General features: G+C 42.5%; 2 protein-coding genes across 2 annotated transcripts in view; one reads left to right on the top strand and one right to left on the bottom strand.

The window, feature by feature from the left end:
- LOC139222527 (pyruvate carboxylase, mitochondrial-like) overlaps positions 1-27,876 on the top strand; it is a 274,531-nt gene that overhangs the window by 154,615 nt on the left and 92,040 nt on the right. The window lies entirely within an intron of this gene.
- LOC139222720 (leucine-rich repeat and fibronectin type-III domain-containing protein 4) overlaps positions 7,948-27,876 on the bottom strand; it is a 33,628-nt gene continuing 13,699 nt past the window's right edge. The window contains exons 2-7 of the mRNA XM_070854564.1: positions 25,011-25,622; positions 24,749-24,911; positions 22,433-22,603; positions 21,276-21,437; positions 19,753-20,487; positions 7,948-9,283 (exon numbers count right to left, since the gene is read on the bottom strand). Coding sequence (XP_070710665.1) covers positions 7,948-9,283; positions 19,753-20,487; positions 21,276-21,437; positions 22,433-22,603; positions 24,749-24,911; positions 25,011-25,596 — 3,153 coding nt within the window. The 5' untranslated portion in view covers positions 25,597-25,622. The remainder of the gene's footprint in view (positions 9,284-19,752; positions 20,488-21,275; positions 21,438-22,432; positions 22,604-24,748; positions 24,912-25,010; positions 25,623-27,876) is intronic.

Raw genomic sequence — 27,876 nt, 5'->3', positions numbered from 1 at the left:
TAGCCTGGCTTAGCTTCTTGTTTTGGTTTGGTTCGTTGCAAACAACTCTGAACAACTTTGTTTCTAGCCAGAGCAAGTAATTCTGTTTCAGTGACAAGGCTAATAAAGCTGCTCTGCAATACCTGTCCATCACCAAATAGCAAAGCAAGCCACGAGCCCATGAACATAGTGGAGCATTTAGCAGCTAAAGACACAGATTTCCCTCAGGACTTAGGGGCCCAACTTCGTAAGGCAAGACTGAAACAAAGCAAGAAAGAGAGTGAATATTGGACTAGGATTGGACAGGCTGACTGAGGAACGGCCCTTAATAGTTTTGTAACCACCTACTCCACCCTGACAAATGCAATTCATATTCTTCAATGGCAGAGCACTTCACAGCTCCCACTGAGCCTGTCCATTCAGCTGTGTGACACTGCCATGGCCAGGTGTCCCATTCCTCATGTAGCTCAATAGCCAGGTTAGAAGGGTAAGGTGTCTTTAATACTGCTGGAGGGCTTCTGCTCGCTTGGGAATAAAAAACATGTGCCCTCATAAAGGTGCAGGGCACAATGGATAAAGGCACCCGGCCAAAGTCACAAGTTCTATTCCTGCGTTTTTCCCAGTGATGAACATGTTGGTAGCCAATTTAATCATTGTCTTTCAATAAAATGTTCTCTTACTGAAGAAGTGGGCTAAAGAGGGAGAGGAGAGAAAAACATGAGTAAAGAGTGAAGATAGAAGTGAAGGAGAGAGCAGCTGAATGGAAGCCATCTGATTGGTTTGAAAGCATGAAGATGAAAAAAGTATCTCATTTGGTTTCAACATTAATTTAGAATACATTTTAAAGCTTTTTAATCTCGGAATGACAGTTATTCATTAAAATGTAAGCATCGCCTCACATTTATGCACTCATGTACACAGTCGAACCAAATAATTATGGCCAGACTCGAGGAATTCAGTGCAAAAAACGTATTAAAATGCAGCTGTTGGAGCAGTGAAAGAGGAAAATTTAGGCAGTAGAGTGAAAACTGGAGAGGAAAGGTGGGAAGGAATCAAAAGACTAAAATGGAGAGGGACAAGGACAGAGGGGGCAAAGATGAAATGCCAAAATATATTTGGGTGAAATAATAAAAGCCAAGGGAGGAATTTTAATATTGAAGTTTGTGAAAGGGTAGGCGGGGACGGGCACTGATATAGCAGCCAAAAGTGGGAGTGACATTATTATTATAGAGGAAAAGAAGCTAAAGGGAGGGAAAAAATCAAGGAGAAAGAGAGGAAGGTTAATATCCTTCAAGGGAGGATGACACAGAAGAGGCAAAGAAAATTTTCTTACAGTCAGGAGAGCAGAATCAAATTAGTGAAAGACAGCTAGAGCATAATGGCAAAACAATGAGAGATGTGAGCGCACGAGGGCAGGTAGGTCGGAGAGAAGTGGAGATTAGCACACCAATACAGTGAAAAACAGATAGAAAGAGAAGTCAGTGGAGGTGAAGGAGAGAGCAAATGAAATAGAACGCTAAATTAAAGTTTGGTGTGAGGAAGGCAGAGAGAGGGAAAAAAAAGAAAGGAAATGACGCATGAAGGTAAAGTCCTGCAGGAGGCTCAGACTCTATCATGTCAGCACCTCTCGAGTTTGAACATTGTTTCTCCCTCCTCATCCTCCATTGTCTCTTCTGTCATCTCTCGTTCTCTGCTGTCTCTTCCTACATCTGTTTTTTTTTTAAGGGTGCTCAGCATAGCCTCTCATCAAATGAACTCTGCTACCCTGGTGTGATTAAACACACCACACACAGTGTGACTGTTGGTGGTTTTAGAATTTAGCACCTTTTCAATAAACCCTAATTCGACGGTATCGGTTTTCTATGAAATGGACTCTTGCTTCCCGTCTGGTATCTGTCAGCAGTTCTGGTAACCCCCCCCCCATCCTCTGAAAAAAAAAAAGAAAGTAAATCAAGAAAAGAAGCCTGTTTTCTATATCATGTATTTAAAAGATCATCATTTTCCCCTTCTCTTCTGCTGCTGCTGCAGTACCCCTCACTTCCTCAATCGATCTCTCCTTTTGTAGCTGCTCCCATCGCTCTCCTCCTCTTCTATATCCAATCAATCTCTTTATCTCTCCTCTGCCATATCTGTACTTGTGTTTCGCTTTTTCTCCCTCGCATCTTCTCCATGGCAGTGCTGAATTGTTGACGAGCCACACTATGAAATACTGAGGCGCTGAGTTCTACGGTTAGTGACAGCATATAATGAAGTAGTGTTGAGCAACAGCTTTTGTATTTCTTCAGTTCTGCTAATCTGAGCCATGAAAGTAAAATATTCTGAATGCTTTGAGCTGGTACATCACTATACTCAGAGAATCCTTGAGTCATGTCTCACGTACATTGATATAATATCACATGCTCAATATTAGCATTAGCATTCTTTAGCTATCAACCTTCATCATTAGCTCTCCTGACAATCTGTAGTCATCATTCAAGCCTCATTTCCCCTGAGCCTTGTTAACCATAATTGCAAACATGAGAAAATGATTAAATACGAGACAGTAACAGTGATTAGTGTCTGGGTGGTCATGACTTATATATGTTGAATGTGCAAGATAGGTATTTAATTTGAAGTATCCAGTCGAAATGGCACCACAGCACCATCATCATTTTGAATGTCCAACAATGGAGCTGCATGATGGTTCACTAGCTCATACAGGGGCTCTAAAGAACAATGCAGTTAAATGTTAAAATGGCGTTTTATCATACAGGCATAATGTAAAAATGGAATCCCTAAAATTTTCTGTAAAGGTTTCCTGACATATTCCTGAACTTCAAGGTGACAGAATAAAAGGGCGCAGCTGTGGTGAATTCGTAACCAGATGACAAGCACATATGGTAAAAGAACCATCATGAATTATGAGGAGTCTGTTATACAACAGAGGGTCGGATTAAAAAACAATTTCACTTAAGCGAAAGTGAGTCTTTTTTTTATTTTTTTTAGCCTCTCAAATAAAAGCTATTGTTTAGTTTTGTATATTATTGCTGTGAATTGAGCAGTAACTGCCTCACTCTGTCACACTACTTCATATTCACTAAATCTTGCTGACAATTCCATTCAAAGCAACCAATTAGTTGTGAAGCACTATCTGATTCCTACTGCCACTTCATCTTTGAAGGCATTGTCATCACTCTAAATGTGTTGCATATTTGCGACTAACTGTATGTAATAACAGCATTATTATCCTGTACTCAAACAAAAAATGTCACTAGAAACAACTTATTTCCTACACAGCCATCACTTTCTCTTTATCTTAAAAATTCAATTTATAATCTCAGGCGCCATCGTTGCCATAGAGCTGGTCACACTTCTCTACTCTGTTTTCAATTATGACACAGTTCAGCATGTTGCACAACTGGTCCTACTGGTCGCTAGCACAGAAGGTGCTGAGTCCTGATCCATCCTGAGTCAGCAGTTACTCAGTAGACTGCAGGGAAATGCATCATACCTTGATCATAACTGCAAATGTCAGAGGAAGTTTGGCTACAGGCAGACATGCCCTTTCAAGACACACACATGCACACACTCAACATGAGCACACAGAGACACCCAAACATCACTGCCATAAGGTTATTTTGTAGTGCATGTATGTGCTCATTGGTGTGTATGTGTGTTAAAAGGTGAGTTTGTGTTTAGATGTGGATGTGTGTGCTTGCACATTACTCAGCATTTTTTTTAATTAGTCAAATTGGGCCAGGGTTTTGCCTTAGGAAAAGAAAGCAGGCGGGGGGACGGGTGGTGTTCTGCGCCGTGTTTTTCTTGCCCGTCACACATAAGTGCGCATACACACACGCAGACAAACACACACACACACACACTGACTCTGTTTCCCAAAGGTGACTGTAGCACATACTCAGTCCTTTTAATGTGGCCATTTAGGAGTTTCAAATCAAATCGGCTATCATTGATGGCCTCAAATTAGGACACTGTCTACCTCTCTAGAGCTAAAAACACCACCACACACATACACACACTAGTCTAGTTACCTATTCTCACTTGAATTTTTTGAGGTTTAAGGATTTTTCATCTTCAGGGTAATGAATTGTGGCAAAGTGACAAAAATATCACTAAATCACACACACATTAGAAACTGAGCCCATTCAGCCACGGATACATGTAGAGGCACAAACCGGCATGCGCACCAACACACACAGACACACACACACACTCTAAGCAAGCGTGTTTCTGTCCCAAGCTTATCATGATCCATTTGTCCATCTCTAGGTGTGTCAGCATTCTCACACTTCCCTCTCTCTCTCCACATCTTTTACACACTCCATCTTGGACATTTAGCAGCGTCTGCAAAGGCAAAGGGCTCGATAGAAAATGGAAACATGTGAGAGGACAGCTGGATGCACTCTGAATGAGGCTGAGGATGGTAAAAAAAATATATATATTTTCCATCCAGCCTGCCTTTCTCTGTCTCTTCACTGATGTTAGGCTTTATTTTCCATAAGCACTACTTCTGCTTCTGATATTTAATCAAAGTGCTGTCTATATAGTGAAAGGTTTGCTATTATTGCTGATCCAACTGAGAATGAACAGCCCAGTCTGCGGCTGTGTGCAGCATTCAGCAGCATTCAGCAGCATTCGGTTTTTTTTCTGCCTCACAGATATGTCTCTGTGGAGGTGTTCAGGGCACATCCACCAGGATGAGGACCAGAGGCGAACCCAGGACATACTGGTGGGATTCCATTTCCCATCTAACCTGGGACATCATCAGGGTCCCCCAGTAAGAGCTAGATTACGTGGCTGGGGAGAAAGAGGTCTGGGCCACCATGTTTCACCTGTTGGGACCCAGATGATTTAAAGGACATTTAGTTCATGTTTTCCAATTTACTGTTGTCCTCTGCTCATCTTTATTTTTAGAAGTTTAATTAGCCATGTTCAGTTGCAGATCGTTGCCAGATCACGTCTTTGCTGCTAAATTAGTATTTAACTCAGCTGCGGGTAGCAGTGAAAGGGTCTTGTAATATTTCACATTAGACAGTCTGAGACCAGCAGCTATAGTTGATAATAACAAAGCATCAGAATCATGATCCATTAGTCTGACAGCTTTTATTTTTTGTGCTGTCTCTATCTCTGCTATCACTTGAGCTTTTTTTTTCCCTACTCCATGTGTCATATCAGATCTGCTCTGTCAAATCTTTTGTTTACCGAATCTTTTTGTCTTTCTAAATGCATTTCCATCTGTTCTTGGAACTATTGATCTACCTCTTTTCTTCAGTTTGCTTCTCTATGATGCCCAGTTTTTCTCACCCATCTTTCCTCTTTCTTATGTGCTGTTTCTAATTGCCTCAAGAAGGGTTACCTCACCGTTGGCCTCAAATCAACTCCATTGACTGACAATTGAAGCAACCTCATTTCTGCCACATGGACATGCATGCACTAAGTTTCCCTTGAGCTAAAAATATTTTCATCAAGACTGAGTCACTTTCATATTTCATTCCTAATTCAACCAAAGAACAAGCATGTTTTGATCCGTATCCATCTTATTCCCCAGATTACTACTAGATTGCTGATTTAAATCGCACCTTGTCGTCTTAAAATCCTGGTTGAGGAACATGGTTATGTACTGGCCTGCAATGACACAGACAAATGCTACTTTTCACACATGCAGTATGTGCTTCTCACGTAAAGAGCATCTAGAAACAAATGTACCTAAACAAGACACACAACTTACTCCCTTGTGTCAATGAGTCCGTCTCTGTTCCATACATGTAATTTTTATTATTTATATCAAGTCCAGAGAACAATATTGACTTTGGCAAAATGAAATAAAAACAGAAAGGAAACAACAGTAATGGTTAAAAGTCATTATCATTGATGTTATTGGCTCTGTTTTATAGGCATCTGTTTGTGTGTGTCTTTTGGGGTATGTGTGCTTGCCAGTTTGTGTGTTTTGTGCTGTATGTGCTTTTTCAATATCTGTTTTGATATTTATTTTTATGTCTAGTTATAATCAACATTTTTCTGTTCTAATCATGAAGATTTTTTGTCTAAAACAAAAAATCACACATTTTATATTTTGTATTTGATCCTAACATCATTCCCCAGAAAACTTTGAAAAACAGAAACACATGGTGCGACAAGTAACATCATTTTATATATATACCATATATATATGTACTTTCAAGTTTTCTCTTTTCATTTTTTCTCTTTGATAGAAGTTTCTAAGCATCTCTGTGGTCTGTGCCAGTGGATCAGTAGTCCCATTATAAGTTTTACAAAGTCTTCCAATGAAGAGTTTATACCATCAGTGGCTCCCATACTGGTTCTGTCTTTTTTTTTTTTTTAACTGCTTCCTTTCGGAAAACATTCACCGATTGGATTTAAAGTGAATCCATGTGGCACAAAGGAGTCTGAAGTCACACAAAATTAATTTGAAATTTGGATTCCGTCCTAACGGTTTCTGCTTTCTGACATGGAAATACTGTAGTGATTTCTTCTGGTTGGACTTATTCAGTCTTGGAATAACTTGCTGTTATTGCACACAATGCTAATCTTACATTTACAGATGTACTCCCTTTACAGCAAGTCCAGAAAGCACTAAACCTTATTAAACACAAAAAGAGTCTGGCTGACTGAATTGCCCCTCACAAACATTCATATACATGTGCGCACACAAACACACACTTACACACATCCTGTCCCTGATCCATCAATGCATGCACACTTATGCACCCATCAGCATTATTCATTCATTTGGTCCATTATCATCCGACATCCAGTATGATCATGTCTTTCAGAAATGCAACTGGGCACCTGTTCCATCATACAACCCTGTCTCCTCCATTTTGTAATCCATATCGACTCCATTGTAATCCCAGTGTCTATCTTTTAATAATGTCTGTGCTCTACTCGCTCTTTCCAGCCCATATCGATTGATCATGTCCAATGCACCCAGCTCTGTATTTATGCTCCCATAATCCACAGGCACAGCAAGCCAAAATCATTGTCCAGCCACAGAGGACACATAAAAGTCACATTCATTGTGTTTTGGAAAAGAGTTTCAAAATGGCCGTCATTTTAGGAGTCAAAAAACAAGATCCAGCAGGACTATGTCATCCAACTCTTTTTTTACTGTTGTATTTTTGTCAGAGAAGAGTGTCTCTCCTGTATTATTGGTTGTGGTGTTGTTTTTGATCCAGTGTAAACCCTTGTGATGTTGTGGGGGCTGAGGCCCTGGAGAGTTGGAGTGCTTGCCAGAGTCTGGTTCTATTAGTGTATAGGCTTCATTGAAATCCATGCTGAGCTCATGCCGTCTCTCTCTGCTATACATTCTTTATTCTGTTGCTCTATTGATGTTTTCCCCTGTTTGATTATGTCTCTCTCTGAGGCTATATATATGTATCACTCACATTGTCTGTTCCTACAACTGTCACTCTCTTTGTTGTGGTTTTCTGACTTTTGTTTTTCTGTCACTTCTTTCTTTTCTATCTTCTGTCACACCTTTTTTTTTTTACTGCTACAGCTTGGGCTCAGCCTTGAGTGTTTAAAGACCACTTTAAAACTGTCACCTGTTATATTTCTCTCAGTCTCCCGCTTTTCCTGTCACATCTCTCTCCTGGCTTTTTTTTTTTTTGCCCATCACTCTTCAGGTCAGTTTTAAAGAGCCTCTTGAAAATCTTCACCTCGCTTTCCATGTACACTTCCCCTCTTCTCTCCATTTTTTTTGACTTCTCCCAGGGCAAATCAAGGAGCTGCACAAGTGAGACTCAAGTCAATTTTATTCTACTCTTTCTCTGAGCTCACACCTTTCCCTTCCTTGTCCGCAATCAGTTCATCTTCCCTTCCATGCCCTCTCAATCTCTCCCCTGACTCCACCTCTTTTCCCTCCTCAAAATCAAGATCCTATTCAAACTGTCCTCTCACAGAACCCTTTATCCCATTTTACCTTTTTTTTTAATTCTGTTCAACCTCTGCCTATACAACACTTTCCTCCAGTTCTTCAGCACTCCTTCCGTCCTTCCCTTTTTCCCTCCCCCTATCTTTTACAGTGCTTGCTTTCCCAGTAGTGATCGCAGAGTTAGAGTTGGAGTTGGTAGTGTTGTAAGCATGGATGTATCCCCTCTGGAACTCGCATCGTGCCCCAAAGCCACCAGCGCTTTCCACCTCGTCGCTGGTCGTCGAAGATGTTGTGCTTGTTGTGGAGGCGCACTGCACTAGCATTCCATGAAGCGACTGGCTCCGTCTCGTCCAGATCACGCTCAGCCGCTTGGCGTAGTTGACAGCACCATAGCGCTTGGCAACAGTCGCTGCAGCATCAGTCGCTAGGGCAACAGAGGAGCCCATATCCAGCGAGTGCCGCCGTTTGCTAACTGTCCCACAAGCAGGGTTTAGAGGGGATACAGGGCTCTGATAAGCCTGTGAGGAGTTCCATTTGTCCCTGCCTCGGGGAGTGATTCTCCAGTCCAACAGCTCTGAGTCTCTCAGGGGTGCAGCCAGAGAGAAACTGGCACGATTGGTCAGTTCTCTCTCCAAACGGGGTTTTGGGTGGTCCCTGGAGCGTGACTGACGGGGCAGGGTGGATGGAGGGGAAGGGGAGTAGTAGAGGGGAGTTCTGTCACTTTCAAGGGAGTATGGCGGTGCCTTCTCCAGCTTTCTTTGCCTCACCACTAATGCCATTTCACCTCCTGCCCCTGTCGTTGTGGAAACTACCCCTCCAGCTGAAAGAAACTGCTCCAGGTTGACTTTAGGCTTGGGCCTGGGCTTTGGAGGGAGTTTTGGAGGCACAGAGGAAGCAGAATCAGCTGCTTCCTTCTCCTTGTCCTTGTCTTTCTCCCTGTCCTTTTCCCCTCCTCTCTTGGAGGGCAGTCCATTGGGCAGGACCACCATCATCATGTCCCCAGAACCATTTGATTGGTAGCACCCGCTACTGTTTCCTCCTTTGTCCACACTCCCTACACCTCCACTCTGACAGCAGGCCCCGCCTCCTGCCTCACTGTTGCTGTTGTGACATATCATGTGGTCACCGTGATTGCAAACACGATGGCGAACCATGAGCGCCACAGTGAACACAAGGAGGGTGACAACGACGACACCGCCAACCAATATGGTGAGTGTCCCGCCCAGGAAATGTGCTTGGAGAGAGCGGCATGCTGGGTAAACATCCTTGGTGGAGAATGTGGTGCAGCCCAGAACTTTAGTTGCCGCTAATGAAGTGATTGTGTCATCGAAAATGGCCAGCACACACAGGTTATAGTCCACACCAGAAACCAAATTCTTCAACAGGAAACGGTCACTGGTCGATGGTAGAATTCTGCAGAGGGACAAAAGAAAAAAAGTAGAGGTCAGTTAAATAAGTATACTGCGCACAGTATGTGTAGTAAAATGTAAAATATCTACAGTAACTCTAAAGCCTAGCCTGAACATTCTGACTATTGTAGAACCTAGGAGAAAGGGTTGAGTATTGGAAAAGAAGCAGAGGAAAGGAGGGGCCAAAGGATGGCTAGAAACAGCACAGGAGTTGATACTGCAGTAGGGGGAGAGAGGGAAAATGAGGCTATTGATGGAGAGTGTGCCCAGGGAAAATGAAAAGAGAACTCTGTCTACTCATTTGGTGTGCAAGGGTGTGTGTATGTGTGCGTGCTTGCACTTGAATCCCTGCGAGAAGCAAACGTCAAGCCATTTTGTGGGACCTCACATTCAAAAAAAAAAAGAAGAGGCCATTTTAGGTTTAACGGTCAGGGCTAGGGTTACAGTACAGCTGGGACATTTTATGGTTTTGATTAGAGTTTAAAGCAAATGAACATGCCATAATGTTTTGTAATCACAAATGAGGGTGTGTTAAGTTGTATTTTGACTGCAAATGTGTTCCTGTGTGTGTCTGTAATGGGTGAGTGCTTGCGTGGGATAATAAAGAGAGAAGTGTTTTGAACGTGTCCTCATTTTAAGTGTTCGAGCAGCCATTAGAACTAACAGCTGGGGGAGAGGTGAACAATAGAGACGGAGAGAGGGGTAAAAACGATGAAGAAAGGTGGTGATGGGAACGAAGGGGGCACAGGCTTTACGTAAGTTGTATGTGTTTGTCTCAGCGTGAGCATGTGTTCATGGTTATGTTTGTATTTATGACATACTAGAATAGAAAATTGTGTGTATTTTTATGTCGTGGGCTTGTGTATGTGACATGCTAGAGTAAAGTGTGTGTGGGAGACTGTTGCACAGCTCAAGTGTCTGTTGCTAATGGGTATGAATTTGCCCTCTGCTGTCCAGCGTTGTTGTGTGGGCAAGTGTGTGTTTGTGTATTTTTGCGTTGCTATCATGAATATTTGTCAGTGAGTTCTTCTTTCTTTCCTCTCTTGCATTCTGTTTCTCCAATCCCCTCTTTTTTTTCCACTCCCCTTTCTCACTACATCAAATGGCTTATTTGTATCATGTGTTGCTAACCGTTCCAGCTCCCTACAGACTTGAGTTGCATCTTATAAATGCCATCTAGTGTGACTCAGACACCGGGGAAGCCACTGCAGAAGGCCTCTAACCTTAGACTGTTTAAAATGCATCCTAAAAAAGAGAACAATGATGGCAATAATTTAGCTTACCTTGTTTTTCTTTAGTTTTGAATTGAATGTAATTTTTGCTGCTGCTGCTACTTAAACAAGCTTTACAAATCAGTCTGACTGACAATTCTAATAAACGTTTATATCAGTGTTAAAGAAATAATGCGATTAGGCCTCATGAATAATGCTAAATTTAGCAAGGATGGAAAAGGGGGGTCGGGTCTACTCAATGCAAGCCAGGGGACAAACAGATGGATTTGGGTTATGTTACTACTAAGTAGTGATATTGATTAACGATCTTCAGGCATTCTCAAAAGTGAACAAAATTGAAATTTCCTTAACAAATGGCCAAAATATCAAATATTACACGCGTATTACTTAGGATAGAAGCATTTTTTGCCAAGATCAGTGTATTGCAAACTCAGCTACCCTTAGCAAATCTACAGAAGGGATTTGACTAGTAAGCACGGGCACAGAAATACATCCAAACTACCTAATTTCCTATAGAAGTATAGGATGATTTGTATGACTTTGAAATGCAATGTTACAACACACATTCAGAGTTGCAATGTCTGACACATGGGACATCCTCATTAAGATCAGCCTCATCCAGTGGCCATGAGGTCACTATAGATTGCTTCCTAACACTGTCACAAATTCACCAATTAACTCATTCTCTGCGCTAGAGCAGCTTAGGGGCCCAGGTGTGTGTTACCATGGCAAAGACTCATTACAGTGCAGCAAACCTAGTGAAAGCATCTCTTCATGCAATATCCACACATTAAACACTCCATTTCCATCCTAGTCTTTCAGAATATTATATCTGTCTTTTGAAGAGCACACACTGACATGAACTGTCTTGTTGCATCACAGACTTCAAAATTAAACCATAAATCAGCAAAATAGTAGACATTTAAATTGTATAAGAAGAGAGTTTAATTAAGCCCATTTGCCATAATGCCCCAGAAAGTGACAGTATCAATTCCTCCTCTTGAAATAGTTGAATGAGTTTGAATGTCTTCTTCAAAGGAGAAGAAGAATCAAAGAACTGTTACTCATCAAGGTGTAAGGCAGCTCTGTGAAATGACGCTCACTGTCTGTATTGCAAAGCCCAAAACATCAGAGCAATACCAAAAAAAATTGAAAAGAAAGTATCAAAATTAAGGTTTTGAGGAAGGACTTTTTATATTTCCACAGGAAAGAGTAAGGCATCTTAAGAAACTAAATCAAGCCAAAGCATTATACTCAAATATCTCAGGAATGACAACCCAGAATGAAAGCCTGTCTTAGGCAATCAGCCTCAACGAGGGATTATGAATTGCCCCTGTAAAGTCCACTAGGAAAGACAGTGGGTGCTCAATCACATTTCCCACATGAAATATGCAAGAAGCAGCACTCATAATGCTACTGCTGCCTCTGTTTCTGAATAAAAAGCCTTGGTCATATTATAGGCATATAAAAGGCCCTGAGAACAGTGCAGTGGTGTCAATTCATCCAGAGCCTGTATGTGTCTGTGTGTAATTGATAGAATCCACTAGGCAGAGAGATTTGACCATCACTGTGGGGAGTTGTGTACTCGCCTCAGGGGCTGGTTCGGTTAACAAAGGTTGCATTTAAATGGGTTTATCTCTTACTTCTATTCACCCTCGTGTTATCACGTACTAATTTCTCAAGTCTTTTCTTTTCCTGTGTCGCTCAGTCTCTGATTGATTAATGTAACTGATATGCTTTTGCACGCTTTATTGAATTCAGTGTTGAATAAGAAACCGTATCGTATAGTCTTAGACGAGCAATATTTGCACTGGTTTCATTCTTCCTTCTTGATAAATGGTTCACATAATGATATACTGCACTAAATGAATCTGTGCATATATGTGAATTAATATAAAACAACTGAATGCATTTTTCAGTCTATCGTACGTGTGCAAAACCGGGACGCAGCATCAAACTATTCAATTGGTCCTCCATTGTGTGACCATGGCTCGCCCACAGTTTACATACACCTGGAGTGAATCCTTGAGTCATTTTTCTAATCCTCCTATTCAATACCCCTTCCTTTATTCACTCTATCCTCCATTCTTCCCTCTATCTGTTTTTTTCAGCCAGTTTTCAATCCTCCCTCAATCTATCCTCATTCTTTTTCCATCCATCTTTTATGAACAGATTTACCTTTTTTTGCTGATCACTCCCTCACCCTTATCTTTCCACATCCTCTGCCATTTTCATCGCTTTGTAATCACCCATCCTTTCTAGTCCCTTTACCTAAATCTGCAGTGTTGCACTCCTTTTTTTTTGTCCCATGTTCGACCTCTTTCTTGCCACCTTTTTACTATGTGACTTAGATTTTTAGTCGTATTTGTTCCCTCTGCACATCTCTGCTCCTTCTTTGTCTCTGTCTGCCTCTTCTACCTCCCCTTTATTTCCCCAGCCAATCAGCTCTGCTTGCAGCAAATCCTTCAGCAATTCTCACGGGGCTCTACCTGACCTCCTAGCCTCTCTCCTTTTCACAGTCACTGTACTATGTCTCTATTAGCCACAGCTATAACCGTGTACCATTATTTAGCATCCAAGGTCACTCCTCCTCTCCTCTTCCCTCTCCTCTCTTGCTGCCTCTGCTCCTCCCTCCTCCTCCTCCTCATCCTCTCCCCTCTCTTCCTTTTCCCTGCCACCTCTCCATTTGCTCTCATCTTATATTTCTGCCCCCCTCCTTTTTTTTGATATCCCGATTCTCTACTACTCACTGCATTATGCATTTTTAACCATATTTACATGCCTATTGTTATACGTGCAAGCAAATGAGCAGTTCCATGGTGTGCGCACACCTGAATCCTCAGTGTTCTGAGACAATCTATGGTCATGAATATAAAGTGCACTGCATATAACTCAGACTACAGGTCGGAGATAAAATGAACTGATTGAGTGAATATGTTATGTCGAAGAGGCAGGGGTGTTGTTCTCATTACTGTCCCTGTATTTGCAGACACTGGCATTGTGCTCTGTCACCTAACATACCAAGGGTGTGTGTGTGTGTGTGTGTGTGTGTGTGAGTGTGTGTGTCTCTGCTTCTAATTATGGTTAAACCCTGCAAAGGCGCACGCATACACACAGATGCAGGGAGAAAGTGAAAGAGACAAGGGAGTGCTTTGTTCAAGCTGGTGACACAGAAACGAGTAATTATTAGTACCCGAGAGAGAGAGGGAGAGAGGAAAAGAAAAGTGTGATGGTAAGGGGATAAAAGAGTGGTAGAATCCTTTCCCCCTGTCCTCCTCTTTCCCTTCCCCTCTCTCACACTTCGTGCTTGTTTCTCTCGTTGCCTCATTTCTTCCTGTTTTTTTTCCCCTCCATCTGCATTACCAAGTCTGGTGGTCTGACACCAGACAAGATTGGGCGCAGAGAGCAAGAGAGACATTGGAGAGAGAGAACAAGATGAGAAGGAACAACAAACCAATTATCTCTTCTTCTGCCTGACATCTATACTGCCCTCGTTTCCGTTTTTTTCCAAGTCATGTCTTTTGTTCGTTTACCCTTTCCTCCATTTTTTGGTCGTGATTCGTCGGACTGTTTACTGTCTCGTTGGCTGTCTCCCTCAATTTTGTCTGATCTCTTCTTCTGTTTTCCTTGATCTGTCTTTCTGTCAATCTCCCCCCTCCCCTCTGGATTTTGTTTCATCCCTCCTTCTGTCTTTTCACTTTCCTTAATCCATCCTTCTCACTCAGCTCTCTCTCATTTGGCCTGAATTCCCCACCCCGCCTGATTCAGTTGTTTTCTCTCTCATTCCCACTCCTTTTTTTATGACCTCCTTCTACTCACCAATCCCCCTAGTATTTGTCTTTCTCCATCGTTTCTCTCTCATTTCTCTTCATTTTATTTTAACCACATGATAAAAGGTAGTGTGAATCTCACTGTTGGTCCCCCTCCTTCCTCTGACCCAACAGTATAATATACGTTGACATATATATTGAGTGCTGACCCTTTCTCTTTTCCTTCCTCACTCTGCCTCTGATGTGAGTTGACACCTGTATTGACACAGTAGTTTAGCACTTAATTATCTTCCCCTGGGGTACAACTCTCAACCCCATTTTGTCTCTCCCGTATCTCCCTTCCTCCCCCCACATATTTTTGCTGCCTAAGCCCCTGTTTTTCTTTCCTCTTCGTCCTTTCTCCATCTTTGTCTCCTCACGCCTCCTCTCTGCCCCACTCTTATATCTTTCCTTACATCCTCATCCCTCCCTATTTCAGCAGATATTTCTTGTATAAATTACCAGGCTTATACAAAGCTAGAAGAGGATGCTGATATTAGTTTCCTCAGCGTTCTCATATCATACAAAACAAAGAGCTATATGTTAGATGACAGAAACTGAAAGCATTTCTGGATGATTTCCAGTAGTAGTGTCACAGACAAGCAAATATAATTTTTGTATTTTTAATCACAGACTAGTTTAATACTCCTTGTCAATTATTAGTCAAAATATTCTGTATAGTGAGCAGCAGCAGATGAATGGTATTGCCATGTTCCTAATTTTCAGGTTCTGTGTCTTTTAATCCTTCGTTTCCCTCTCTTTTTGTGACTCATTACCCAAGTATTTGTCCGCCTGTGTCTCAGCATGCTCCTTCCCTATGGCTGTCAAACTCTCCCTTGGCCCTTTTTAACTGTGTCCCTTTTCTGAGACTCTACTTTCATTATTCTCATTATTTCTTAAACTCGGCGTGATTTTCTCTCCAACTTCCCCTTCTATCAGTCCCTGTGATCATTTTTGTTCCCATTAAATCCTCTGTGAAACCTGGCACTTTGAGTGCCCAGCAGGACGGTTGATCCAGTTGTGACTTGGGCAAAATTGTTAAGACTGTCAAAGCTCTTAGACTCCTGCCTGCACACTTAAAGGACTTGTGAACTTAATTACAAACTTTTGGCTCTGGCATGAACAAGTATCACACAAATGCTCGCACTGGTATACCTTATGTGCCAGTCATTCATCAAGTATTGAAAACTTCTATCCCAACATGTACCAACAAAGGTATCATCTACACACTTTATGTCTGTATTTTGTGGCGTTTTCTCCCCTTTCTATGTCCACCAGCGAATGTCTTGTGGTGGTTTTCATCTGAACTCTTCAGCTTGGCCATGCCTTCATGCATGGCCCTGTAAAGTAATCATTTTTCCACAAGACTTGAAATCTTGCTGAAAAGACATGGATTTTCTAACAGATGGTACCGCAGAGGTCGCTTTACAAACGCAGCTTCATTAATATGGAAGGACATTCTTTCTTCCCTCCTTTGTCCTTCAGGTAGGCTGTACCCAAGTTTGGGCAAGAGGAACATGCCATTGTAGTGGTTGTTCACATGCAACCTTCATTATTCCTCTGCTGGGCTTTTCACATTAGATGATCAAGGGAATTTTCTCGCAATCAAATTAAAGCGTGGCACTGTAACATTGTGGCAAAGCTCCAAGGAGAAGGCTCAGATGAGGGGGGAGCTCAGGGTGACAGGCTGAGTGGTGCCCAGTGAATGCCACATGGACGACATCACACCTGGGGCTGTCACAGAAGCCACGCTAAAATGGAGGCTGGTTTTATCAAGTCTGCACCTGACCTTTTGAAAGATGATTAAATCTGGAAGCCACATAACGTGCTCTGCTGCTCCGAAATATATATATATATGTGTGTTTTTTTCACTATTTTTCCTCATCTTTCATTCTTAAATTCTCTGTGATTACCACTCTTTCTGTCTCTCTCCCTCCCCTTCCTCATCTCAATTCAGTTGGGGTGGTGTTTTTTTCCCCCTGCCCATACATAAACAGCAGCAACAACAATAAAATATGAACACAAATCCCTGATAAGAAGCCTGAAATCTCACTCGTCCATTCTCTCCTTTTGAATTCATAAACCAGACTCCTTTTGATGGACTCCTCTCTTCGCAGTCTTGCTAGCTGGTGTGATATTGCGGTTGGCACTGTCATGTTGATAGCATGATAGAAATCTATACTGGAAATCCCTGACTGCATTGTGGTATGCTTCCTTTCAGATGCTGCCCCCTTCCATTTCCTTTTTATCTGTCCTTTGAGACCGATCTCCCTCCTTCCTCCCTCAAAGCCCTCAGACTTCTTGTCTCCTCTTTGAACCTTCTTCTTCTCTTTTCCAATTCAGTTCAGAGTTTATATCTCAATTTCACCTTCAAGATAGCCACTACAGCTCTATCTCTCCTCTGAGACATTTATCCCCTCCCTCTGTTTTGTTGGCGGTGTGATTTGTTTAGAGTTTAGTCAAACTTAAGATCGCTTACTCCCTCCTAGCTGAATTTCTCTCCTGTGTCACCGCTTGCCTTTGCACAGTCTTTCTTGCTTATCTCTCCCCCATTTCGCTTCTGCCTGAGTCTTTTGTGTCTATCAGCATTTTCTTGTCTGAAACTACACAGCTGAGCCTTCACCTCTACTGATGCTGCTGCTCCATTATTTCTTTAAAGTTTGTTCCCTCAGAGAAGGACATTTTACCTGTGTTGCCCTTTTGTTTGCAAGAACTACATTCAGGGCAACTGGGATTTGAAATTATACTACAAACACCTTAATGCAACCCAATACAACGGACCTGCAGCAAATACTACCTCTGTCGGGGCTCATGTTCAGCTTTTGTTGCAAATTTCTCTCTGAATTTTGCATGCTGTGGTTTCCAGAGATAATACACTTTTACTTTATAAACGTTAAGTAGCAAGTCAGCTCCCCTTTTATTAGAGTATTTTCCATGGAGGAATGCAGCTGATCAGCGAGGGAGCCAAGATCTCATTCAGTTCATTCAATTCAATCATGTAATTAGTTCTCCATGTTTAATTGCCATAAATGTGTCATGGGACTGTACAGTATCTGCAGTCGTTTGTTTTGATGTGGTATTTCAATGAGACGCCTCTTCACCTCTGTCTTGTCATCCCTCTCCGGCAGTGGAAGGCTCTTCTGCATTCTTTCCACCACACTGCCGTCTCCATTACTTCTTCTTCCTACTCTCTTGTGACATTACTCCTTTTTGTTTGTTTGCTTTTTTAAGGAGTGCTCCCCATCTCTCTCTTTCATCCCAAATTTCTGTGGGCCTCTTTCTCTTTCACTAAGTTGGTCCTCCCAACTTTCACTCTTCCTCTCTACATTTTTTATTCGCTATTTCCATACCCAGGTGTATTAATGTTGTGTACACACATTTATCTCTTTCAGCGATAGATTTAAATACCTCCCCTCCCTCTCTCTACCCTTGTTTCCTGGCTTTTTCCTTGAGGACCGTTTGGGCCCACCCCTCTCTCTTTTCCCCCTTATTGTCTGTCATTCGCTCTCCTTCCACCCATCTCTCTTTCATCTCAATCTCTCCCAAGGTGATGTGGATAGAGCCATATTCTATCTTCTCCTTCTCCCGCAATCCCTTTCTTCCTCCTCTTGAAATCTCTGAGGCCCCATTCCCATCTTAAAATTCACCCGTTCTTTCCCTCTGGCTCCATCCATCACTCAAAGTATTAGTTTCTCCTCCCCATTCTTCTTTTTTCCATTCACCCTTGGCTGCCATCTGCCTTACTTTGCCTCAATCCTTCTGATTATACTGGTGCACAGTTTTTCATATTTCCAATCAACTTTCCATCTCTCTGTCTTCCTTTTCCTCCTCCTGTCATATGGTTAGCTACCTTCTCCTCCTCTCAAAACCACTTACAGATAATACCACGCTATCTGAGGGAAACTACATTCAATCCCTACATTAGTGCAGAGTAAAATCAAAATAAACACAAATAATGCCATGATGGCAGTCTCACCCCATCTTTTCTCTCCCTCTCCACTGTTTTGCTGTAGCAAAATCTAGACACATAAACATTTCACCAGTCTATGGTTGTAACAAACCTTGAATGCATTTGGGCATAATTCATGTACAGTGAAGTAGTATTGCTCCTGTAAGTACACTAAGTATCTAGAACCCAAGTTACACTGTAGTGTTTTGAAAGACAAGACTCCTATCATGCACCCATCCATCTCAGACTCATTGGCTCATTGTCTTCAGTCTGACTTTCCATTTCTACCCATGTTTTTGTTGATGTTTGAGCAGTTAGTATAAAAGTGTAAAACTTGCGATCCATAATTTTCCGTGTAAAACGAAAAGGTTTGTTTTACAGAAACTATTTGGTTTGATTTTTTTTTTCTCTTCCTAATGTTTTTGGCTCTCTTTGGCTGTTAGAAGTGTCTACAGTGATACTTCTCCTCCTTCCTGTTTGCTAGGCCCACAGCCACTATACACAGATTGGCATACAGCAATGCATAGAAGCAGTGACCAAAGACTGGCAGCTTAGCAAAGGCTTTCTCGGGTATGCAAACCAGCTTTTAACCTTGTGGGTTTTTTTTTTTTTTTTTTCAAAAATGTCACCTAAACTTATGAGGCACAGTGTTGCAGTGGTCTGTTAAATTATTTATGACAACAAGAACAACATTGCAGCCCTTAACCTCAAATCCAATCTTTATAAATGTTTGATTATTTTTCTTCCACTGAGAGCATGGTGAGTAAACACGGACAGTGAAGTGTGAGTGGATCTCATTTTAAATGCAAACCTTTTACTGATGGTTTAAAGGTTACTCTAAAAATGGCATATCCCATCAAGACAGTGTTACATTAGCAGACATGTTCAGTGATATTGGCACATGCTATTCTATGTCATTAAATGTAGCTGTAGACATATCTTGCTTTCAGAGTTACACTGTTTACTTGCCTCTAGATATTTTCATGTTCCAAGGTACACTATCACAATTTTTTGAAACCTCCCCTCCCTCAAAATCCCCTTCATTCCCTCAACATTCATCCAACTGTCCTGCCATTTTACTCTTCATCCATATGCACAGACTTTCCACCTGTTGGGTTTTAGTGTCATACAGTGATAGAGATGAATTATTAACTAGCTTCGCCCCACTATCCCTTCATCTGTCTCCCCATTCATCCTTCCCTTGAGCTATCCACCCGTCCATGTACAAGGTGAACAGTTGCAGCACTGAAGTGTCATGCTGTAATGAATAAATATTTAAGGAGTTTTGCATGAAAACAGGATATCCACCCTTTGAGGGAGGAAGACACTGACAGTCAAAAAATGATTTGTGGTTGCATATAGAGGAGAAACTTCTACTGCAACATAATGGACACCTACTGGCATGTATTTTTGTAGAGCAACATTTTGGCACCTACCATTTACATAGTGAGTGATTTGTGTTTCATGCAAAAGTTGAACTGACCTGTAGATGAGGGTATCGTCGGCGGTGCAGTTGTACTGTATCTGATACATCCAGACTACGTAAGCTGCAGACAAACGCCCCAAATCCCATCGGACCTGAGCTGAAGTTGACGTAACCCCTTGTACTCCAACCATCCTGGCTTCCTCCTCGTCCCCCTCGTCGTCCTCCATGCTCCCTCCATCAGACCTCTCCCCTTCGGATTCCCTGCTACTGTCGCCTTCATCGTCCTCACCTCCACCTCTTCTCCCATCCTCCACCTCTCCTCCACGCCCCGCGCCGTTGTTAATCCCTCCGTTTTTCCCTGTGCTGATATCTGAGGAGCCCGGGTCGGTCCGTAAAATCCCATTGGTCACATTCCTGTTGTTTTTGGTGTTCACGTTGTTATTCCCTGTGTTTCCACCTGCTCCGCCCCTGTGGGGCAGGGGGATTATTTTCAGGTCCACAGTGGCAGTGGCTTCGCCCGCTGCATTTATTGCAATACATGTGTATGCCCCGTCATCCCGGGCAACTGTTACCAAGATATCCAAGGTCCCATTGCTGAAGGAGCTGGTGCGGGATGAATTCGCAATGATGCGGTCATCTGGTGAAACCCAGTGGACTACCGGCTCAGGGTCGCCAATGGCACGGCATTTTAACGTGGCTCGCTGGCCCTCCAGCACCCACAACTTGTGAGTGTGACGAGTGATGAGAGGTGGTTCACAAGTAAACTCCTCCTCAGGAATCGACCAGAAATATCTGAGGTACAAAGTGAGGGAGGAGGGATGCAGCCAATGAGAGAGAGAGAGAGAGAGAGAGAGAGGGGGAGAGACAGGTAAGGGAGAGAAACCCTTTTTGGCCAATTACAGGTGTTTGTCTTGTTTTATCCCTCTGAGGTGGGTTTGGCAGATAAATGACATACATTATCCTAAAGATCAATGTCATCTTGACTATCAATTTAAGGGTAAGGTTCAGCAACACACAACAGTCAACAATTTCCTGTGCTACTCTGCAGAAAGCAGGCCTAAGCAAAGAGTAATTAACAGTGACAGTGATGACAGATGACAACAGATGCTCATTTTCATCCTCCATCTTTTTTTTCACTCCATACGTCTGACTTGAGGGCTAGACTGTAAAATTGTAGCAGAGGTATGCTAGTAGGAGAAAGTGAGGTATCAGAACAATGATTAAAGCAATATCACATAATTGTTTCAAAACTCGGTCCTTAAGGCCTACCTGTTCTGCGAGTTTTTGCTCCAGTTCTATTCTTGAGCACATGATGATCCAATTAAGATGTCATAAAATGTGAGGCTCATAATTGGATGTGTGCTAAAACAGGGCCAGATCATAAATCTTGTAGGGCAGATTGGCCTTGAGACAAGGTTAGAAACCACTGATGTGGGATATTCTGTTTGACTCAGCAATGATTCAGCTGCTACTCATGCTTTTGCTTCCCCTGACATTGAAGAATGCTTAAGATTAGGATGAACAGTTGGTTCTAAAACTTGGTGAGATAGACATATGATTATGATGATAATGATGTTTACCTTCCAGCCAGGTGAGCAGGTGTGGCACACGTCTCCATATCATCACCACGGATAAGCCGCCGTAACCATAGCAGTTCGCAATTGCAATGCAGTGGGTTCCCACCAAAGTTTAAGCTTATGACAGCATTGTAGGGAGTGGGACTTATTGCACCTGTCTGGGACCTGAAGGTGACAGTAGGAAGGGACATCAGTTCACTTGCACAAATTTGTAAGCCTACATGGAATAAAAAGTTGATTTAAATGCAATCTCGAAGTTTATAAGAGCTTGCTGCTCAAAATTGGAGAAACAAATGATTTTGAAAATGGTCCACAACAGGCAATTACAAACCTACCCAGGAGCAAAACGTAACAGCAGTGCTGTTATAAGCATCTTGCAGCTGGCTTGTACAACTTAAAATTGGAATACTTTGCAAATATCAAGGGAAAAAAACAGGACTCTATTAAGCCTTCATCATAAGAAAGCTTCATATAGATGGTCCTAAAAACTGGGGCTGTAATGCCACATATGAAATGGGTGACAGTAATAGTATAATAGCTGTAGAAATATATAGCGGCTGCAAGGTGAATAGATGAGGATTACAGACCAAGACCTCTATTGCGCTGAGTGCAAGTTCACAAAGACTGTGTCACAGCGCTGGAAGTTGGCTTGCATTTGTACAATAAGTATGATTTTCTTTACTTTACCTCTCTCATTACTTGTCATCACCATTGCCATGGATAGAAACTGTATGACTAGCCAAAACGTGGGCGCTAAAGACCTGTAAGGTCCTCATATAATCACCTTGCAGCCACTTGCTCCGTTGGCATTTTTTTTACGCATAGTGTGAAATGAGTCACCACCTCCTTTCTATATGATAACAGAGCAAGAAGGGAAACAAAATAAGAATGAAGAGTTTCAATTTCTAACCTGTTTCAGACTGCAGACTAGTAAGAGTGAAAGGATTTAGAACGATATGTACATACTATAAATATGGATAATTAGATAGCAAAATAAACAGTAAATGGAGTGACACCAACATTGTATTCCTGTTTCAGTATTAGACCACTCCTAGCAAAAAAAAAACACTTTGGTGGCTCGGTGGTTTTGTTGCCTGCCGCAGAATATTTCTACTAAGCCGCTTCTTAGAAAAATATAAAAGACGAAGCTTAAGCACTACCTTGCAAAGAGGGGATCAGGAGGCAAGGTTCGGAGCCTGTTGGAGGTCATATCCAGCCTCGCAAGCTTGTACAGCTCTCCAAAGACACCTTCCGCTATGTGGTCTATGAGGTTATGGTCCAGGTTGAGAGTGTGCAGACTGGCCATGTTCTGAATGGACTCCCATGGTACCCTGTTGTAATAAAATAGAGGAATATTAAGAGATCAGCGTGAGATTCATTTAATAGATCTCCAAGATTGGTCATTTAATCTTTTTTTAGAGTGGAAAACTAAGAGAAAAGTAATGGCAGCTATGAAGAGAGATTCACCACTGTGATGGTTAGTGTCCCTTATGGGTATATTGACAGTGTTTAAGTAATCAATGATGACAGGATAAGTATGCCGCTATTGGATAAGTTAGAGTTTACTCTTTATGTTCTGAGCACTTTCCTACCTCTTAAAAAAAACTCTTTGAAAAACAGGAATAAGAGAAGACTAATTAAAGCCACAATGACCAGACAGCAACAACAGATGTTTCTTTTCCTTCTCAATCCGCCTCTTTTTCTGGGTCTCACCAGGCCCATCTGTGACCCATCGCTGTTGTCATTTTGTATTCCTTTTGTGCACATATTCACTTAAGAAGGGTTCGGGGCAAATTAGTGAGTCAGAACTGATAACTGAGAAGCAGTTAAATAGAGTAAATGGGAAGTAATGCACTGCAGAGTCAGGAGTCACGTATATCCTGTTGATTTAATCGTGTGCTCTGTTTTTGTTGAGTTAAGTACAGAGTGCACCTTTTTCTGGATATTTGGATGTGTTTGCTTTACGTCATCTGATAAACACAGTAGCACCATTACTGCTGAGCAGAAAGGGAACCTGCTGCCACTCCGAATAACACATTAGTAAGTTCAAAGGTTACTTGTTGAAGGCAACATATTGCTTTGTGTAATGGAATGAATGGAATTTGTTATTTTAATCACTTCAAGGGCAGCAGAATTATTGACAGCAGCGACAAACAGCAGATGGTCACTATCTTTCTACAGTAGATTGTCTCTAGACAATAGGCATGAGGGGAAAGACACACTTAGTTCAATGATTTGTTAAATCATTAGGATATTAGGATATTATAGTACATGGATATGGTCTAAATAGTCCACCAACATTTCCCTTGTGTTGTCAAATTCATCTTACAAACAGACCCTGATATGCAACAAGAGTTATATGTAAGTAGTACTAAAGACAACCAGTAACAAGATAAAAACTTCTCTATTTTTCAATGAATGTAGACTATAGTTGGCTCCCATCCTTACTGCATTACTAAACATCATTTCGCCAGAAGGTTAACCATGTGAGATCCGTTCTGGTTCCAGAGTTGCTGTGTAAAACTCTCCTAAAAACTGTAATTCAACAAATTTAAGCTGCAGGTGACACCAGGTGTCCCTCCGTTTCCTTCTTAATTAAATTAGACAGGTGAGCCTCCCCACCAGGATAATCTCTTCTCCTGCCTAAAATAAGTTATCACATGACATAATATGTTTCCAGTTAAGCATTTTAACCTTAATAAGACTGAATCAGCAATGCAGATTCACTTTATATCTCAGTCTGTAAAGACTCTCCTCCGTATCATGCAACAAACAGCAGTGGCTAAGGTATGCATCATTAAAACTCTTTACACTTTTCTTATGGCTTGGTGGAGGTTGGACAGAGGCCAGAGAACTCCTGTTGAGGAGACAAATGAAACACCTTAATCAGAACTGACAGCCAAAAGCTGCTGAATTCATCAACGCAGTGGGCCACTATGAAGAGGAGAATGGGGAACTGATAGAGAATATCATCATTGTTCTGACTTATTATTCAGTCCAGAAGAATAGATAGTGATGTCGTAAGTCTCTATTGTCCTAGACAGAGATTAGTGGAATATTACACAGTACACTGAAGGACGAGCTATATGGAACAGCTACAGGAATTCACACTCAAATACAGTGGAGTGAGCTCAGGTGTGTGCGCATCAAATCATAACAACTCAAAGAAAATTAGGACCTCATCAAAATAGATTCAGTTTCAGTTTCATGAGCTTTCAGTCCTCTGCTCGCAGCCTCAGCGGTTTGAGCTGGTTTCTCTTCATTGTGTTTGCTGACTCTTGCATTATCATACAAAGTGTTTCCACTGGGCCTTGAAATTTTGGGAGCTGAGCTGTGTGTCTGCAGCATACACTTGAGACCTGAGCATAGGAGAACTCTAGAGTATGACAGTGTGTATCTGCTAAAGAGAGCTGGATAGGGTAGATTGTTCGAACGCATGATGTGTGTGGGTGATCGTGTCTGAGGCAAAAGCTTACCTCCTGAGGTTATTGTAGGAGAGGTCAAGGTCTTCCAGTGTGAGCAAGAAGTCATCAAAGGCCTGGGAAGAGACTTTGATCAACTGGTTGTTGTTGACAATCAGGTGTTGCAGATTGACCAAACCTGCGAGATCCCTGGGTCCAACTGTTGTCAAGCGATTACCTAGACACACAAATATAGGTATAGGTAAGCATTCAAACTATCATATCCAAGTAGTTCAAGTCATCAGCATTGTAGTTATCTTAGAATCAAATGACTCACCATCCAGATGTAGCGAGCGCAAACTCTCAAGGTCACCAAAGGCCATTGGTCGGATCAGGTGGATGGTATTCCTCGACAGAGTCAAATCAACCAATCCGCTCATGTTGACAAAGTCATGTCCGCCCACCTCCGTGATGAAGTTGTCAGCCAACCGCAGCTCAACAGTGCGCCGGTCAACATGTGGGGGGACAAACAGTAGGCCCTTGTCAGCACAAAGCGTGCTGAGTGACTCTGAAAGGTTTCGACACACGCAGTGGAAGGGGCAGGCCGAGACCACACCCCACGTCTCCCCAGCTCCAATCAGAGACGGCAGGAGGCAGCATGTGACCAGAGTCAGCCAGTGAAATGCCGGGAAAGGGACAGAATAGGGAAGGGTCCTTTTCGTAGCCCTGGGGCAGGCACAGTGGATGAGATGTGATGAGGAGGGCAAAGATGAGACAAGGAGATGGGGAATAAGAGAAAGAGAGAGGATGGATGGAGGGAAGAGGGAGGGGAAGGTGAAATGCTCTGCCCTTTGTTCGGGGTGGAGGTATGTGTGGGGCAGGTGTTTTTGTCTGCGGGGATTGAGGGGTGGGGGGACAGGCATGGTAGAACGCCTGGCAATCCACAGACCTGGAGGGAGACAAAGAGGGAGAATGGGGAGGAAAAAAGAGCAAAATGGGTTTTAGAATCGTTCCCTCGTCAGACATCGTTTTATAAGAGATGGTCTGGTTTCCAGTCTTCCTCCTACTCTGACTAGACAGTGCTGGAAAAAGAGCCTGTTCTGCGCACAGGCATACAGTACTTGTTGGGGCCATGGCCTCCTCTTAAATGAGTACCACTCTGCACTAATGCCAACTTGTTCTTTGAAAAAATCCATATTGAGAAATGGTTGACGGCCCTGTAACAAATCCTTTCTTGCTGTACCTCTTACATATACAAGCACACAAGCAAGTCTGTGTACCGTGTCACCACTACAGCTTATTGCCTAGCAACAACCTCCTAACAGACTGAACACAGACAGTCCCCATAGTAACAGTTACCTAGAAACCTGTAAAATCGGATTAGACAAGTGTTTTATCGTTGGACTGGACTATGGGTCGGGGAATCAAATTGGGTCACCAGCTTATCAGCCTTGATTCAGCAGCAAGACTCAAGTCAAGCACAATGTAGGTCTCACAAGGCTCAGTCAAGTACAACACATACAACGGTCTCACTGTAATCTCAGACATGCAGAAAATCTCCTACTAGACGCGCGCTTTGTGCACAGACATCCCTAAATACAGCTAAGTGGTAAGGTATAGAGATGAGTCACTGCCTCTGATTGGCATGCATAATAGTTGTCATGGCAACTGTAACCTAGATACAGAGAGAGTGACAGGGAGTGTTGATAAGTCACAGCCGCGGTGAGTAGGGAGAGGAGACAGGATGAGACGGTGAGTCAGAGACAGACAGACACAGAGAAACTAACATCGTTGGAGAAAAACGTCTGTATTTATACGCGGAGCAATCTGGAAACTGGCACTGCAGAGTACAGTCTTAGACAAGGCGATCATACAGGGATATACCATAATGTATGCAACCTAATACTTTGAGTAACAACCAGACATAACCATATATCATGCTGACTTTACAGGTTGACACAAATTGCTGGCTCAATATTTCCATTAGGTGCTAACTTTGCTCTTTCTGCTTGAAACTAGAAGAACATTAAGCTCAGATATTGAAGCAGTGTCGGTATCAAAGCACAGGGGTTTCCAGCAGCCTTTTGCATTTTCCTCCCTACCACACGGTTGGCTTTGGTTTACTTCCAAAATGTGAACTCTATTAGCTTTATAGAGTGTCCCATTGGGTTCCAATGAATGGTATCGTCACTTCCTTAATGCCATGTATTTCCTTCTGAAACAGATTATTTGGACAGAACATTAAACTGATGAGCAATTAACTAAGGAGAGAAATGCAGTTTGATTTGATAAGAGGTGAGTTTGGGCCCATTCATAGGACCTTTTTAATAGGCTGCAATGAATGAAGTGTTTTGGTGTTAAGTCTTGCTTCTTGCTTCTTAACTCTAAATGCTTTAGTGGCTCTCAGTGGCTCTAATGACTTCCAGTAACTCAGTGCTTTTTTCACACCAACCTGAAAAAAACAACTCCAACACACACTCCACCTTAGCAGTAGTAACACAGGTAGTTATGTCCTTGTGTCTGGTGCCATCAGTTTCAAAAACTGAAAATAAATAAATAAATGCAGCAGGAGAGAGGGTTGGCGCGAATGTGTGTGTATGTGTATTGGGGGGGGACAAAGTCACGACTGCCTGCAGTGACAGCTAGTCCCCAGGGCAGTCGATGTTGGAAGTCAACTGCTCCTGAGCTCCTGTGGAGGCGTGCATACTAAAATGTGAAAATGCTCTAAAGTGAAATGCCGCTTAAAATGTGTCTACTCTGCGACGGCCCCTGAAAAGCCCTAACGTCAGGTGTTGCCGTAGAACGAGGAAGGCACTTGGCTCAACCAGCTTACCCCCGTACTTTGCCAAGGCTTTCTCGTCAGACAGCTTACTTTACCCAGAGCACGCTGAATGTCAATACGCTCACGCACTCTCCTATTGTGTCTCTCCACTCCTTCATTTGACCTTTATCTTTCTTTCATCCGCCAGTTCTTTATCTTTTTTCCCTCCTTTACTCTCTCTGTCTCTGCCTTGCACTTCACTTCACTTCACTTTCTTCGTTCACACTAACTTTCTCTCACTCTTTTTCATTTTCACCTCCTCTCTCCTTTCCCCATGTGAAAGCCTTCACATCCTTCTCCCTGTGTCATGCCTACCCACGCCTTCACCCTCCCCCCGCCACTCTCTTACCTACCTCTCGTTTTCTTCCTCTGACTCTATTAT

The sequence above is a fragment of the Pempheris klunzingeri genome, chromosome 23 (genome assembly GCF_042242105.1).
Source record: "Pempheris klunzingeri isolate RE-2024b chromosome 23, fPemKlu1.hap1, whole genome shotgun sequence".
Classification (NCBI taxonomy): Eukaryota; Metazoa; Chordata; class Actinopteri; order Acropomatiformes; family Pempheridae; genus Pempheris; species Pempheris klunzingeri.
Note: the sequence above shows the minus strand (reverse complement) of the source record. Positions and strands in the feature narration are given on the sequence as shown.